Source organism: Nothobranchius furzeri, chromosome 8 (genome assembly GCF_043380555.1).
Source record: "Nothobranchius furzeri strain GRZ-AD chromosome 8, NfurGRZ-RIMD1, whole genome shotgun sequence".
Classification (NCBI taxonomy): domain Eukaryota; kingdom Metazoa; phylum Chordata; class Actinopteri; order Cyprinodontiformes; family Nothobranchiidae; genus Nothobranchius; species Nothobranchius furzeri.
Window position 1 is genome coordinate 75,908,694 of NC_091748.1, and position 16,587 is coordinate 75,925,280.

Consider the following 16,587-nt stretch of genomic DNA (forward strand, 5'->3'; position numbering starts at 1 on the left):
GAATGGAACAAAGTGTGCCTGAAACCGTCCAGCTCTCGAGCACACAGAGGGGGTTATTACAGACCCCCGTGTTAGCTGAGAGACCAGGAACTCAGATGAGACAAACGGTTTTGAAGTCACGACTTTCTGCCAAGAGCCACGGTTGTTCCTCAGCTTCTCCGGAGCTCATTATTTTTCTCCTGCAACACTTTCAGCCCTCTTGTATGAGTCATTGTTTACGAAGTCACTGCCCTTATTCTGCATGCTAGTGCTGACCTTACGGAAGGGGACAGAGGCAAAGTCAAACCAATCTGTTTTTCTGAAGTTTCAACAACATAAACATGCATGTGATTATTTTTGATAATAAATGAATATTTTTGTTTGTTTCCTAATTAAAATGTTCATAAATATTTTGTGAGGTTAGCTCATGATGACCACTTTGAATAAAAATGTCATTTGATTATTGCAGATTTTATACAGTTAGCAGTTAAAATAGTTTCTCAGTCTCCACTGAAAATTTACACGAACCTGTAAACACATCAGTTGTCTCTGAGTGAAGATCAAAGTGTAATGTTTGAATGAGCCTGCAGTGCCACCTAGTGTTGTATAATATAGATAGAGGATCTATTTAATGAAAAAGCCCTTAAAATGTGATGAATAATCAACATACTTTCACTGTTCAACCAGATTATCTCTTATTTTTTGCCTTTCTCCTATTTTAATTAATGAATTTTTTAAAACCTTAATTTAGAATTCATGAGCTAAATGTAATCTGTCCCAGCGCTTCTCCGAATGTCCGTTTTCTTTAAATTTTTTGTTTTAAACCAACACTGAGACTGTTTTATTGTCACCTGTAGAAGACATTTGATGATTTCCTGACAGGAAAAAAAATCTTTGCAATCATCTCCACTAATTGCCATTCACTGAGGTCCAAAAGAACATTGCATACTTTGTTATTCATGTTCCTAAAGCCTTAAAGCCATATTATGACACTGTGGATCGGCCTACATGCAACCTAGGCTCTCCAGCCCACATGGAGGTCATGCAAGCCTGACCACCCAGGTGCTTCCTCCAATGCCTGTCTTTAATACTCCTACAGTCAGTCTGATTATTTAGGTCACCGAGCAGAATTGGGATCACTACTGAGTGATTTTCGTCGCTATAGCCTTTTGTCAGGTGTTGGTGTTACCTGAGTTCTCTTATTTTATTGTCCAGCCTGCTGTCACCTGACCTTGTGATGCCGTCTGACTCTGTCAATCAATCAATCAATCAATCAATCAATCAATCAATCAATCTTTATTCATATAGTGCTTGATCATGCAATGCATGCAACTCAAAGTGCTTAACAAATTAAAAAGGCCCTGCATACCCACAGTCTGACAATAAAAACCTCTTCACAACACTCATTCTCCGGCACACACGCACGCACACACATGCGCACGCACGCACACACATGCCCCCCCCATGGAAAAAACGATGGGCTGAGATCAGATGAGCCAAACCAGCTACAATAAGGATAAGGAAACGCCATCAGGGGAGCCATCCGCCCCGACAGCAGCAGATCCACCACTGCAGCTGAGGCACCGACACTGAGCACCCAGTGCAGGGAGGGCAGAGACCCCCACCTCCACCCAGGCATACCTGGAAAGCACTCCGGCCACCACAGCTGACCACCGCCGCCGGGGCAGAGGGCTCCCACATAGGAAACACTGGAAAAAGGTTAAATTGTTACACTGTCATCACATTAGGTCACCTTTCACTGTTGTCCAGCCTCATTGATACCATCTGGCTTAATTTGCCTAAACAAAATTCCAGAGTCTAGAATCCACAGAAAGCAGAAACAAGGCACAGTTGGCTGACATGTGTCGGACTCTTATTTTGGAAATCTTCACTCTTTTGAACCAGACGTAATGTGTACATTATATATTTTTAGCCAAATGGCATCAGATAATAAAACAACAGAGAAAGACAACATGTTTTGTAATCGTTATATTGTGGTAAAAACCCTCCACTACAATTAGGTGGTGATTCTGTGGAGATCTAAACTACGAGGGCCAGTGGAAGTTCAGAAGAGCCACTGCCTCTCCTCGTTGAAAATAGTCAGCTGACGATAAACCATTCCGGGTTAGTGTAGGGTAGCCTCGGAGGTTCAACAGTGGCCTTGTTCGAGATGAGCCAGTTCTGCGCAGATTAGATCACCGGTGATCGGTGCGCAGTGCTTGCCGGTTAGATTTGTGTCCGACTTGACCATAAAGAGAAATGTGTTTTGTGTTCTTTTGTCACGTTTCCTATGAGCACACTAAACCTACAGCTGATAACCTTTACTTACTATTACAGTCATGTCTCCATATACAATATATGATATCCACAAGCATGTGAGGATGTGTTTCGGTTGTTAACAGGCATCAGAATTCAAATAAAACATAAAACAAACGCGATATCTTTATCCATCATCACCTGCGAGCTACACAAATCTGAAAATGTTTTTGTTGCTCCTGTTTATAATTGTGATTGTGTGGTTTAATGAAGTGTTGGTCAGGTTGAGCTTTTTCCTCGGGTTGCAAAAGCTAGGACTCTAAAGTCCGCGCAAAGGAGGGAGAGAGGAGAACAAACACCTCCGTGCCTTCTCTCATCTGGTTTCTCCCCCCTTCACATCTCTAGGTGCTTCCTTTTAACAGGGAGCGCCGTGACTGGAATCACCTGCAGCTGTGCAGGCAGCGTGCTGAGGCCATCTCGTGGCCGTAAACAGACAGGGTCTGTTACACCTGACCTAAATCAAGCGTGACCCAATCACAGTACCACTGAACTGAACGTATCCAGCATCACAAGCAGAGCTTTTATTTTGTTTTTCCTTCATTCACACCAGTGACATGACAGAAATGTCCAGATAAATTGTGACATGTGTGCGCTGATGCTGTTTGTTGCGATGCACCAAAAGCTGATAAGCTGTTGTTTCAGGGTGCAGACGGACGACGACCCAAAACAAACACAGAGTGCAGGCGAAGAGGTTTGAATGTGATTGAGTGGAATATTCCACAACCATGTCTTTTACCAGTCTCAGCTGGCTGCTTTTAGCTTCAGGAAGATAAAATCAAAGTCAAACAAATTCCCTGAGTTGTTCCAACCTGGTCTAGGAGAGCGGGTTGCAACAAAAGAGGGAGACCAAAAAGAGGAGTGAGGATTTTACAAAACTGCAACGCTCAGGATAAAAGTGTGGAAAGTTCCAGTGCCTCATAAGATTCTTACCAGGACAGCAGACGCCCCCCCCCCCCCCCACACACACCCCCACCCCCACCCCACCCCACCAGTGACACAGTGCCCTGAGAGATGAAATCAGCAGACTTACACTGTTTTTACAAGACCGTAGCGTTTGCAAAACGGGATTAGCCTAGGGAGGACTTTGGCATTTATAGTAGCAAAGCTGAAGCTAGAATAAACTGCAATCAGGCACCTCTCAAACCAAGACGGGATAAAGGGAGGTCGCTGACCCCCCCACCCCCCATCCCACATGTGACGTACAGGGTCGCGCATTTTGCGTCAGACTGATTAAATTTCTTTTTCAGGACCTTTAGCTTTGATGTGACCTGCTTTTGGTCCCGCGTGACGCCCCGCTCAGCCCGTGTTTGCACCACTCTGTCGAACAGCTGGCTGTCTCTCACCGCCCCGTAAAAAGGCGACTAATCTGTTCGTCCGCTCGCAAGGCCAAAGGCTCCATGGTCTCCGCGTCCATCCAGTTTGCCATGTTGTAGGTGGTTGAAAGACACTAGTGAGAGGCCATGTTTATCTGTGTTTATATCCCTTACGGCCGGTACTCGGCGCGTAGTACACGTCGCTAACGCGACCACCCTCTTTTGCAGGGGGGCCTCCCACAGTCGCTCCAAAGGGATTAGCGGGGCTGACAAGCGTTTAGCCGTCAGAAGCGAGGGGCTAATGCGGCAATATCACTACGAGTCAGAATCGAGTTTTATCACCTTACCCCTTTGCTCCTTGCTGCATTTTCGAGACCCACAAATTCGGATTTATCTCTCTGTAATGGCGCGATGGTCTGTCTTATAAAAGAGGCTTTAGATGTCCCCAGCTCCTTCCCAGTCTCAGCCTCCATCTTGTCACAAGGAAAAGACAAAGGTTTAGTTATATTAGTCAGTGCGAGGTTACACATTAGGAGGGGAAACAATTCCTGGATTTGTTTCCAACTGAACACTCGGTTTTCCAGTGACCCATTTTCTTACAGTAATATCAGGCAGTATCAGAAACCAGTAATTAGTGAAGTACTTTAGATCCAGTCTTTGTTCCAGCAAATTATTAAATCCGAACATTTTATTTGTTGCGCTCCTGTTTATAATTGCGATTGTGTGGTTTAATGAAGTGTTGGTCAGGTTGAGCTTTGTCCTTTTGAATACTTTTTGACTGAGGCGAAGGTGCAGAAACTCTTCCTTCACTTGTCTTCGGCGTGTTCGTTCGTCCCTTTCATGACCTCCTTTAAAGTTAAACATTTTTATAGAAGCATGGTCATGACCAAAGTCTTCGTGTTATGTAAGCAAAGAAAATATTGATTTTCAAGCGGGTGGTACGGTGTGCTATTTGTTTTATCATGACAAAGGTCAAAGGTTTTGTCCACAGAGACTGCATCTGCAGCAAACACTTTTCCACGTTTTTTACATGTGGATTTTAGTCTGTAAACCTTGAATGTTCAGGAATCTCATTATGATCCATAAAATATCGAGGAAGGAAGTGCTCTAAGGCCGAGCTACTTTGTGTGATGTTTTGTTCAGGTAAACCTATCAAAACTTGGTCTGAGTTGCTTCAAAAGGACCCAAACTTTTTTTTCAAAATCTGGGGTTTTTTTTCTTTTCAACACGTTTTTTTCAATTCAGGAACCTGACCCAATCCTCATGTAAACCCTCTGATCTCTACTAAGGTAGCGCAACTCGGGTTGTAAATGACCACAGTCACCAATTCTTGTCATGTGTCTATGCCTATGTATGTCTGATCTCAGAATTGTGTGTACTGAAATTCTAATTTCCCTCTGAGATTAATAAAGTATCTGAATTTGAATTTGAGCTAACGCTAACATGAGCCGCTCTGTGGGATTCTGCAGCACCTCTTCAACCATAGCCTGGCCCAGAAGCTTCCAGTCCTGTGGAAGACATCCTGCCTTGTTCCAGTTCCAAAGAAAACTCGCCCATCAGTCAATGACGACTACAGACCGGTTGCCCTGACATCCCACATCATGAAGGTCCTGGAGAGACTCCTGTTGGTCCACTTGAATAAGCAAACTAGGACATATCAGGACCCGCTGCAATTTGCTTATCGCCATGGAGTTGCAGTTGAAGATGCCATCATCCAGCTGCTTCAACCAATCCACTCTCATCTGGACAAAGCAGGCAGCACTGTGAGGGTCATGTTCTTTGATTTCTCCAGTGCATTTAACACAATCCAGCCTGATGTACTTTGCCAGAAACTCCAGAAGACACAGGTGGGGGCCTCAACTATCGCCTGGATTAAAGACTACCTGACAAACAGACCACAGTTTGTGAGGCTGAAGGACTGCACATCAAACCAGGCGAACAGTAACACTGGAACACCACAGGGGACTGTACTCTCACCATTCCTTTTCACCCTGTACACCTCAGACTTCCAGTACAAATCAGAGACCTGTCATCTACAGAAATACTCAGATGACTCTGCAGTTGTCGGGTGTATCAGAGATGGACAGGAAGCTGAGTACAGAGAGCTGGTGGAGCGCTTTGTGGCATGGTGTGGAAACAATCATCTGACCTTGAACGTGAACAAAACAAAGGAGATGATTTTAGACTTCAGAAGAAACAGGGTGGAGTCAAACACTGTTTCCATCATGGTAGAAGAAGTGGAGGTGGTTGAGGAATACAAATACCTTGGAGTTCACCTGGACAACAGACTGGACTGGAGAAAGAACAGCGAAGCAGACTGCACTTCTTGAGGACGCTTAGGTCCTTCAATGTCTGTAGCAAGATGCTGCAGATCTTCTACAAGTCTGTTGTTGAGAGTGTAATCTCTTCAGCCATCGTCTGTTGGGGTAGCAGCATCAGAAGCAGGGACCTGAAAAGGCTCAACAGCCTAATAACAAAGGCTGGTTCTGTTCTGGGGACGACTGTGGAACCGCTGGAGGCGATAATGCAAAGACGGATTCTCCAGAGAATCAAGAAAATGATGGACAACTCTGAGCATTCTCTTCACAAGACTGTCCGACAACGGAAGAGTGTCTTCAGTCAGAGGCTTCTTCAGTTTGGCTGCAACACTGATATATGTTTTTAAGTTATAAAGAACAGTGAATAGGTTAAAAATGTTAAATGGGAAGATTTTATTTTGAAGGTGAACTTACTAATAACCTCACTTCCTGCTGGGTTACCTATATTGGTTAATTTCCTGTTAACTTCCTCTTCCTGGCTGCTCTGAGAGTGAGAGTGGCATGCGGTCATGCTCTGAGGCTTATCCAAAGCCATCCACCTGGGAATATTGTTCAGGCAACGCCTTTTCACCGCTTGTCAAATGAAGGTTCTAAGAGTAAAAGGTCAACTCTACTCTGACTCCTGTACTATTTGACAAAGGTTTAGCTTGGTGTTTACTCAGAGTTGCTACACTCTGCAACAGGACACTACAGGTAGGATGCTCGTGTTCCAGAAGTGATGACACAGCGGAAGCAGTCTTCAGACAAGATCATTGTCATAAAGCAACACGACACCATTAAGCAGGACAGTAGGTAACAAATAGAGGAGCCTAAGTCATGGCCATCTACTTCCGAACCATGGGACCCCGGAAGAACGAAAAACTGAATGCAAGTCAATGGGGCTAAAAATGCTATTTTCTAATTCTGCTTGTTTTGTGCCATGAATTTCACATATGATGTCCGTGAATTTTAAAGACACATTTTGATACCAAGAACTCGTTTAATTTCGAACGGGGTAAATGCTAGTTGGTGGGGACTCCATTTACCTGTCTGACAAGCAACCCTAGTAACCATCCCTGTTTTGATGGTCAGGTGGGCATCCTACATATGGTCGCCCAGGGCGAGAGGTAATCATCCCGCAGCAACTTGTACTACGGTACATCTCGGGAACTTGGACAGGGATCCTCTGGCTGCAATCCCTTCCGGTGGTGCCTGGATGTGTGTTGGCCCTCCCGCGCTTCTCTACACAACAACCAAGTTCATTCCCGTCAGAGCCGCAGAACGCGGGTAACGGGGTCCCTTTTCGTGATGTTTATAGTGTCACGTCCACTGTGGCCCAGTTCTAAAGCCACTCACCATTTTAGGTTTTGTGTGACAATAAGTCCAGGACTACAAATGCACTTCACGAAAGTGACGTCATCAAATCAGACACGGAGAAAACTGAGGAAAAATGGCTGTAAGTTCCGAAAACTTCCCACAGGAGGAAAGAACCACCATAAATCTGGTCATGTGGTAAGTAGCAGCTACAATAGGGAAGAAGAGATTATGTGCTGACGTCACATGTGCGACGTGCTGATTTCTGGTGTGTAGTCATGCTAATTACAAATTTTTACAAGCTGATGAATCTCAAAGTACGTGACAGGCGTGGTCGAAACACCCAGCACTACTTTTCATTTAAGTTGCAGTACAACATATGTGTGATCCAGGGCGTAAGGCAAAGCGAATTAGAAAATAGCGTTTTTAGCCCCGTTGACTTGCATAAATGTTTTCATTGTACCGGGGACCCATGAGCCGACCGGAAAGGGCGGAGACTTAAGGTTGGTTTATGCTTGACGGGTCCGCGAGGTTCGCACGGATCTCTGCGGCAAAATTGCATCATTTTAACCACGCCGCTCCACCTGGCCTCCGCACGGCCCAAACTTTCCGTACCGCGCACCTAGGAAATTTTCAAACCACGCGGATGGTCAGTCACGGAAAAACATGGCGGACTGGCAAGAACTAGTTATGGCAGAGTTCGTAAATACAGACATTTGTATGATTCAGCTCTCAAACATCACAGTGATCAACATGTTGTTAATAATTCTTGGAGAGAAATAGCTCGCACTGTCGGAAAAGACGAGGACGCTGTTAAGAAATGCTGGAAAAACATGAGGGACCGATATGTGAAGGCAAGGAAGGGGAACAAACGGAAAAGTGGTGATCCTGGTGGAAACAAGAACACTCCACCAATTCTAAAAGAGCTGAACTGGCTCTCAACTTTCATTAGCAACTGTTATAAACAACAGTACTTTCTACTTCTACTATAGTGTAGTGTTGGATGCATGCCGTAGAGCTCCATGCTGCCCCCTACAGTTTGGGAGAATATTGGCTCACCGCAGAGACAAGCCGCATGAACCATAAATGCTGCAAGTTGTGAAGCGCGTTCCATCCGCGAGCCGCATCACCAAGCATTAAGTAAATGCGTCAAGCATAAACCAAGCTTTAGGCTCCCTATAAGCTGTGCTGCAGCATTGTTGTTCATTCCTTCAGCCATCATGCCTATCCTGTTTCAGTTCAATCTGCTTCACTCCCGCCAGCCTCTGTTTACAGCTTATGTTGCAACAAGCTAACTGTCACGTACTGTACTGGAGTGGAACAAACTTTATTTGAGGGGTCCTTTTATCTAATTTGCATGTAAACTGGGATCAAGGCTCCCAGGTTATTACAATAAGATCAACCTGGATCGACTTAGATGTTGGTCAGTGCGTGTGTAATCACACTTTTACTGAGTGATTTCTTATAAACGGTTACAACATTTTGAAATATTTTCAGATTTTTTCTGATATGTTTTGGCGTTTCATTATAATACCTAATAATTATATTATGATCCCTAAAAAGTTTCAGATTTCTGAATTGCTTTGGAGCTGATTTTCTTGAACAAATAGAACGTGATTAATCAAGATTAATTAATCACAAAGCCTCTGATTAATTATAGATTATTTTAATCTTTTGGGCCCTACAGGCCTTATTCTCCTACACTTGTTTATCCCCTGGTTAGGAATCCCACCGCTAGTTAACCCTCTGGAGGCAGGCATTGCAGATTTGCAACAGGTAAAACCTACCTACCTGGTTACTCCACATACGTATTTCATGAGCCTTTTTTAACTCAGAAGTACCCTTGAAGGACTTAGTTCATCATTTTATCAAAACTTATTTTGAGCCTGAGAGGGTTAAAACCTTTTACAGTGTGCAATGAGCTGCCGCCAAAAGCCGTTGCACCATTCCCCTTGAGTGTGAACAGGCTGCACTGGTGGCATAATTCAACAGTCAAACTGTTTTTTTTCTCCACAAAAACAAAACTTATCAGTCCATAAACACTTTTCTAAATCCTGTCTCCAGTGTTTTGCAGCACTTTTAGAAATCCTGTTGTTTTTCCACCTTTAGAACTGAGCCTCATCACTGATTAAACTAAACTTTGTGCCGAGAGCGGTGACTCTCCTGTTCCCTGATGATCCATATTGATCCCAGCGAAGAGATAATGGCAGCCGGGCTGATGAACTAAATTGAGCAAGTCTATACAGTAGCTGATTGGTTGAGAGTTAGATAGGAGACATTCTTTAATGTGACCATTTGTTTGGGGATGCAGCAGGGGTCAAGGGTCATATTTATTTTAACAGGAGGGGTAGTGGTTTAGTGAGTTTGAGAGAGCGAATGTGCACCGAGTATCTGAGGCAGGATATAAAAGGTGATCATCTCCTCGTCCAAGTATCTCTCCTGATCGGTTGTGTGTGAGAGACAGAGTCTTTGATGATGAAGACCTGTGTCCTGTTGCTGCTGGTGTTGGGGTGCGTCCACGGTGCACCAGTGGGGGACACTGGTCTGGAAACGGGGTCTTGCGAAGACCCATCAGCTGTGAGCGCTGCACACTCGGCTCTCAGCAAGATCAACTTGGATCGGACCGAGGGCTACGTCTTCACCCTGCACCGCCTGTCTAACGTCCATTTGGCCAAAAATGTAAGTTAACATTCGTGCAGCTTTGATCACTTGATTTTTTTTTTTTTTAAGATAAAACAAAATTTTAAAAGGAACTGATTCAGAAATGTCTAAGTTAGTTTGTGTACGGTGCTAGTCATCAAAGCTTCTGAAATTTCTAGATCCAACACAGATTCAAACTAAAAATGCTGCATCCAGAACTTTTACCTTTACACTTTCTGTATTTATGTACGACATCAGGCTTTGCTGCAGATTGTGTTTTATTAATAGATCCTGTTTGGATTTTAACATGATTAACTAATCTGATTTTAGATGATCATGAAAAGACATCAGAGTTCCACATTTCTAAAACTCCCAGAGTTTTTTCTGACTGAAAACATTGTGTTTGTCTAACAGGGAGAAGTTGGTGTGGTCTACTATCTGACGCTGGATGTCGTGGAGACCAACTGCAGCGTTCTGAGTAGAAAAGACTGGAAGGACTGCGAGACTCGATCCAATCCAATGCAGGTTAGGACTCCTTTTAAGGTCCCGCCCAAAACTCAGGTTTGAGGAGAAAAAACCTGAGATCTTGTGCTAAAATTTTTAAAAGTTGATAGAACTTTTTGGCAAAAGCTAAGAATCTTCTCTCCCTGTATGATCACATGATAAACATGGCTGCATGGTGGCGCAGTGGTTAGCACTGTTGCCTCGCAGCACGAAGGTCGCAGGTTCGCAGGTTTGAAACTCGGCTGGAGTTGTGTGTTCTCCCCGTGCAGTGGCGGTTCTACATGGAATTACTCCCTGGGCGAGGCCCCCTTTGAGCGCCCCCTCCCCCAACCGCCCCCACCACACCACCCCACCTGCACGAACACACACATGTTTTCTACAAACAGGCATGTTTTATTAGAACGACTATTGAACATTCATTTTTCTAAGTTGCACATATTTACATTAATTACTATGAAGTTGTCAGAATGTAAAGCAATATACATTATATACTGTATCAACATATATAGAATCAAATACACAAAAACAACTAAACTAACTAAATATTAAGAATATATGCACATAATATATAATAAATATTCTAAATAGCAAAAATATTTCACTCATAACAAACTAAAGATAATCACTACAGCATTGCACTTAGAACAGAAAACACAAACTAAAATTAAAACCTAACCTTGATGCAAAGTCACCAATAATGTCATCATATGAAATCTGCTCCCCTACTGAGTGATTGATACTAATCAGAGCCAGGTTAGTGAGCCGCCCCTGAAACATAGTTGACCTCAGGTATGACTTGATCAAGTTTTGAAAAGCTCCTCTTGAGCTTGAGCCACAGTGACTGGCAGAGCAGTCCAAAAGTTGGGGTAGATCTCCAATAGATCTTTATCATGATCCATAATATTTTAGAATTGCCTCTGAAATTGTATTTTAAACTGTCATAAAAAAAACTGTAGACTACCAAAAATGCCAACTTTTACAGAACAAATCAGGTAAAAAATAATCAGTGCAGCCATCTGCAATAAATAAACAGGATAGTTAGTGGTAACTGGGGAGTTTTCTTCTGCTTGTAGAGTTGTTTTATTTATTATTATGTGAACATGATCAACATGTGTGTGTTGTTGTTCAGGCAGGCCACAGGCTGCAGCGAGCATTTAACAAATCCTAGTTTGAATCAGTAAAAAACGAAGGAATTATTTCGAACCATTTGAATATTCGTTTCAATATTTCAGCCCTATTAGCTCTGTTGGCAATTAGTTGACCGAATTTAACCGTTAAAATTAGGGATGCTCCGATCCGATCACGTGATCGGAAATCGGGCCCGATCACGTGACTTTTAAAAGATCGGAATCGGATGTTAAAGATCGGATTTAACCTTATAAAACAACAAGCATGACATTTTTAATCAATCTTGAGATTCAAATTGAATAACAATGGCTTAATTTTGTACCAAGTTTCACTTCCTCAATAACAACATGACAACACCATACAGCAGCCGTAACGTCACATGTTTTAAAGTGGACCGCGGAATTCAGGTCGCAGTTAGCTAGCAGGTTAATGCTCGTCTCGCTCCAGGAGGGCAAAAAATGTCAGCGGTTTGGAAGCATTTTAAACTGGAGACCGAATGCTGTCCAACAGCCACTTGCAGCGTGTGCAAACTGAGTGTTTCACGTGGTGGAAAAGACAGAGCTGCTTTTAACACCACGAACCTGATCCGCCATCTCAAGAGCAAACATCCAGCTCTATATTTCGAGTTCACGGCGGCAACGCAGATCAAAACATGGAGCCAGCCGACACTGGAAGCTATGCTGAAAAACAAAGAAAAACTTTTTATGGTATCATGTTGGATGTCGTCATATAAATAATAATAATAATAATAAAAACCTAAATAATAATAATAATAATAATAAAAACCTAACAGGTCAGTTTGGAGGCAGTCTCCCTTTTTTCTTGCTATTTTATTGTATTGCTGAAGTATCGGATCGGGACTCGGTATCGGCAGATACTCAAAATCAAATGACTCGGAATCGGATCGGGAGCCAAAAAATGTGATCGGAACATCCCTAGTTAAAATCCCAGTTAACTGGTTCAAAAATTGAAAACATGCATCATGAGAGCGTACATACCTTTATCTTTCTCCTCTTTTTTTCCTGAATCGGGCACGTGGTGGTTTTAGCCTTTTTATGTTCATCTCTTCTGTTTGGCTCTTGACTCAGTAAGTGTCCTTTAGTCAGGACTAAACAATTTGACCTTGATGGAGGGGTGACCACAAAATCGTTTTGTTTTTCCTATTTTTATTCGGTCATTTCACACAATTCAGAAAAACCTGAAAGAATGATAGGCCTGTGTTTATGATATTATGAATGAAATGTGCGTTAAATAGAAGATCATCAAGATGTGATTGACTTTAGCCATGTTAATGCAGTTGATTCAGCCCCTACCCGCTCATTTCATTTGGGAAGATGCAGAGGTGAATTCCCCCGCCGCACCCCTCCCCTTCCTCTACACACACGGTGCACGTGAACGTTCTCAGTCAGCAGGAGCGCCTGCAGCTGCAGGGGGCGCCAACTTGCCATTTCCAATCCAGACTCCGTGATATGACAGATAATAGAAAACCTCGGTGCGGCGCAGATTTCTTTCTTTTTTATTTTTTACTCAGCGCTTGTGCGCCCCTTTTATGTCATGAAAAAATGCCGCCCCGGGCAACTGCCCTGTCTGCCCGTGCCTAAAACCGCTACTGTCCCCGTGCATGCGTGGGTTTCCTCCGGGTACTCTGGTTTCCCCCCACAGATCACAACATGCCCTATAGGTTATAAATTGTGAGTCACTTTGGATAAAAACATCTGATAAATGAATAAACATAAACATGGACACTCTCATTCCCCAGTGACAAGCGAGGGTCTTTAAGGGTTTATTAAAATCATTTGGATGGGAAAAAAATTCAGGAAATAGAAAAGACAGCTCTGAGTATTGCAGAAAGGGTCTGAATCTGACTTTAAATAAATAAAATGGTCTTCACACATTGTTGTTTGGGACAGGACTAGCATCTTTTGTTAGATGAACATTTGTGTCACGATTTTAGGTTCAGAAGCAGCAGGCATCATCGCTGAGAGGTAATTGTGGTAAATCACTAAATGCCAACATTTAAAGGTTGAATATGGAACACGAACACCAAAGCGACATCTAGTGTTTGGAGGTTGTAGTTGCAACAACAGAACAAGGTTTCCAGCCATCAAAATACCCGGTCCGCTGCCGACACTTGTTTGTTTTTTTAATTCGGGTTGATTTTTACAAACATCCCAGTTCAGTCAAGGAAACAGTCAGCCAAAATTAGAACGCTTGGCGGAAAACATCTAGTCTGACCAGCCAACCCCATGCTTCCTTATGGGAAGCATTGGATCTGGGAACTCTCCTATTCAAATAACCCTGTGAGAATTCTAACTGAGCCAATCAGCACTGAGCAGCGTACGTCACACACCACGACGCTGAGTTTCTCATAGACATGGCGACTGAAACGGAGTTCATATGAAACCACAACAAGTAGAAGCGCCAAAAGCCTTTCTTCTAAAAAAAAAGATGTTTGCGCCATTGCCAGACACCATTTTTGACTACAGCTAAACAACTACAGCGTCGCGCGGTTCAGTCGGCATTTCCGCCTTTTTTCTGATCGGTTATTTTTGAGCTGGCTAGTCCTGCCCCTCGTGTTCCTCTCTACCTGAGAGTAACCCGACTAGTTCTCTGTGTAGAGGACGTGTCTGGCAGGCCAGGCTAGAAAACATCATGATCTCGGTGCAAACAGGGCAGACGTGAAGGTTTGGTTTGCTCGAATGTTGATTGTTTAAAAAAGTTATAACACATGAAAAAAAATGAGCCTTAAATATTTGCATTTTTCGCAGGTTTACGGACAGTGCAAAGCTGCTATCTACATCAGCAAACCACATAGAGTGGTGCGACTCTACAAATACAAATGCCTTGTCAGACCAGGTGTGAAAACGCACACAATCAGATAAACTGTTTTTCCTGAAGCTCATGCAGATTCTTTGAAACCAATTTTTTCTTCACCTCAGTTCCTGCAGCTAGAGTGGTACAGATTTGTCCCGACTGCCCAACTTTTATCAGTCAAGACAACGAGGAAGTCAAGAAGACGATTGCTAATACCCTGGATAAGTTCAACAGAGAGAGCGGCCTGAACAATCGCTTTGCTCTGCTTCAAGTGACCCGCGCTACCGCTGGAGTGAGTTGTCTGAAAACTGTTGTGACATCTGAGCCCTGCAGTGTAATGTGTCTGGAGGCATGTCGTTGTGTTGGTATAAACTTTGAAAGTACTCTGTCTATATGTGTTTGTGTCAAGATGGCGATGGGTATGTACTACCATGTGGAGTACACGATCCAAGAGACCACCTGCAACAAGAGCACAGAGGCAGCTACAGCTGACCAGTGCCCCATGATGGGCTGTGAATTTGCTGTAAATCCTTTTTTTTTATTCCACTTTTAAACATGATTTAAGCTAAATGCCTATTCTTATAAAGCTCCATACAAACATTTTCAGTTTTGTGGTCAAAGAGTTGCATAAAAATCTGTTTCGATTCATCTTCTTCTTGTCTCTTCAGCACAAAGGCTTCTGTAAAGCCTCCCTCTACTACAGCCCTACAAGGGATCCAAATTACTCCGTTCAATGTGAGATCTTTGAGCCTGAGGTGAGGTTTATGGCATGAATTTCATCCAAACATCTGGTTTATTGTACAACACATTCTGATTTGTTTTTATGTGATGCTCAGGCCGCTAATGCAGAAAAGGTGCAGCACTTGCTGGGGGACCAACTCAGCCACAGCCACAATGATACACACAGACACGAGCATGGCAAAGGACACGAGCATGGCAAGGGACACCAGCATGGCAAGGGACACCAGCATGGCAAGGGACACGAGCATGGCAAGGGACACGAGCATGGCAAGGGACATGAGCATGGTAAAGGAAGAGGACATGACCATGACCATGGCAATCGACGCAACTGGACAAGTCCACATGATCACATCCATGACCACACCAAAGACCACTCTCACCATGATGAGATGCACCCCGTAGGCAGTGACCACCACCACAGTCATGATCACAAGCCAGGCAGTGCCTACAAGCACGGCCACGCCCACTCTCATGACCATGGGATTAATCACGGGCTAGAGCATGTGCATGCGTATCACGCCCAGGCATACGACCACAGCGGCGACTCTCCCAACCACCACCATAACTACAAACACGAGGAGGGCACGCACACTCACGAGCATGACCACGAGCTCGCTCTAGACCACGATCACAAGCACGGTCACCTGCATGAGCACGAGCATCACCACCATCACCACGAGCACGTGCATGAGAACGAAACCCACGACGAGCCAGAGGGTCTGTCAAAGAAGGTGGGTGCCATTGGTGAACCTGTGACCACCCCCATCTTCCCAGAGGAACCTCCAAAAGCAGTCATTTTGCTTCTCAAGCTTGACCCCCAGATTCCAGGCGAGGCAGAACCCAACATCCTGGACTTCCAGAGCTTCCCAGCCACACTGTCATCTGAGTGTGTTGCTCCTGCTCCAGGACAAGCTCTGGTTGACAAACTCTTCGCTGAGGACGACTTGTTTAAGCCTGGCAACAATTTCTAAATCACAAACACAGACTGAGGCAAAGGGAATTCATGAAATTTGCATTCGATTCACTAAATGTCAGTTTTATAAAAGTTGAGTACTTCCACTGGTCATCTACTGCATGTAAACATCTGCTTACAATCTAATAAAGAGAGAAAATGTTCCAATCTCATCGGTGATATTTTGTTCAGAAATAACAAAATATGTTGTTCACATAACAAAAGTCAGTTTTAAAGGTCTCATTCACTGAAAAACCGTGTCATACTTGTTCTTTGTGAAATACGATCGGTCACCCTGAGTCTCACATGCATATTGAATGTGAATTTTTTTTTCAACTACCATCACCTACATTAGCCGCAGAAAGGAAATAGATGGGGAAACCAATCAGGCCAGAAAAAGCCAGTCTCTTCTACGTCACAGGGAAATTTAGTATCCATGGACTCAAGTCACACCTCATCTAGCTGTTTGTCCGTCCTCCTTTACGTCCTATTTTAGGTTGGTTCATGGAAGTAGCATGTCCAGAAAGGAGACCGGGCATCCCTCTCCATGGTGACTTTCTCCAGCTAAATCCAGTTTCTGACTCCAGGA

At 43.8% G+C, this 16,587-nt stretch overlaps 1 protein-coding gene across 1 annotated transcript; it reads left to right on the top strand.

Annotated features, from left to right (window-relative positions):
- Nucleotides 1–9,460: 9,460 nt before the first annotated feature.
- On the top strand, nt 9,461–16,171 carry LOC107393029 (histidine-rich glycoprotein). The gene is made up of 7 exons (XM_015971162.3): nt 9,461–9,898; nt 10,274–10,384; nt 14,260–14,347; nt 14,431–14,597; nt 14,715–14,828; nt 14,974–15,060; nt 15,142–16,171. The coding sequence occupies exons 1-7, from the start codon at nt 9,692–9,694 to the stop codon at nt 16,015–16,017; spliced, it is 1,650 nt and encodes a 549-aa protein (XP_015826648.3). The 5' UTR covers nt 9,461–9,691; the 3' UTR covers nt 16,018–16,171.
- The last annotated feature ends 416 nt before the right edge of the window (nt 16,172–16,587 follow it).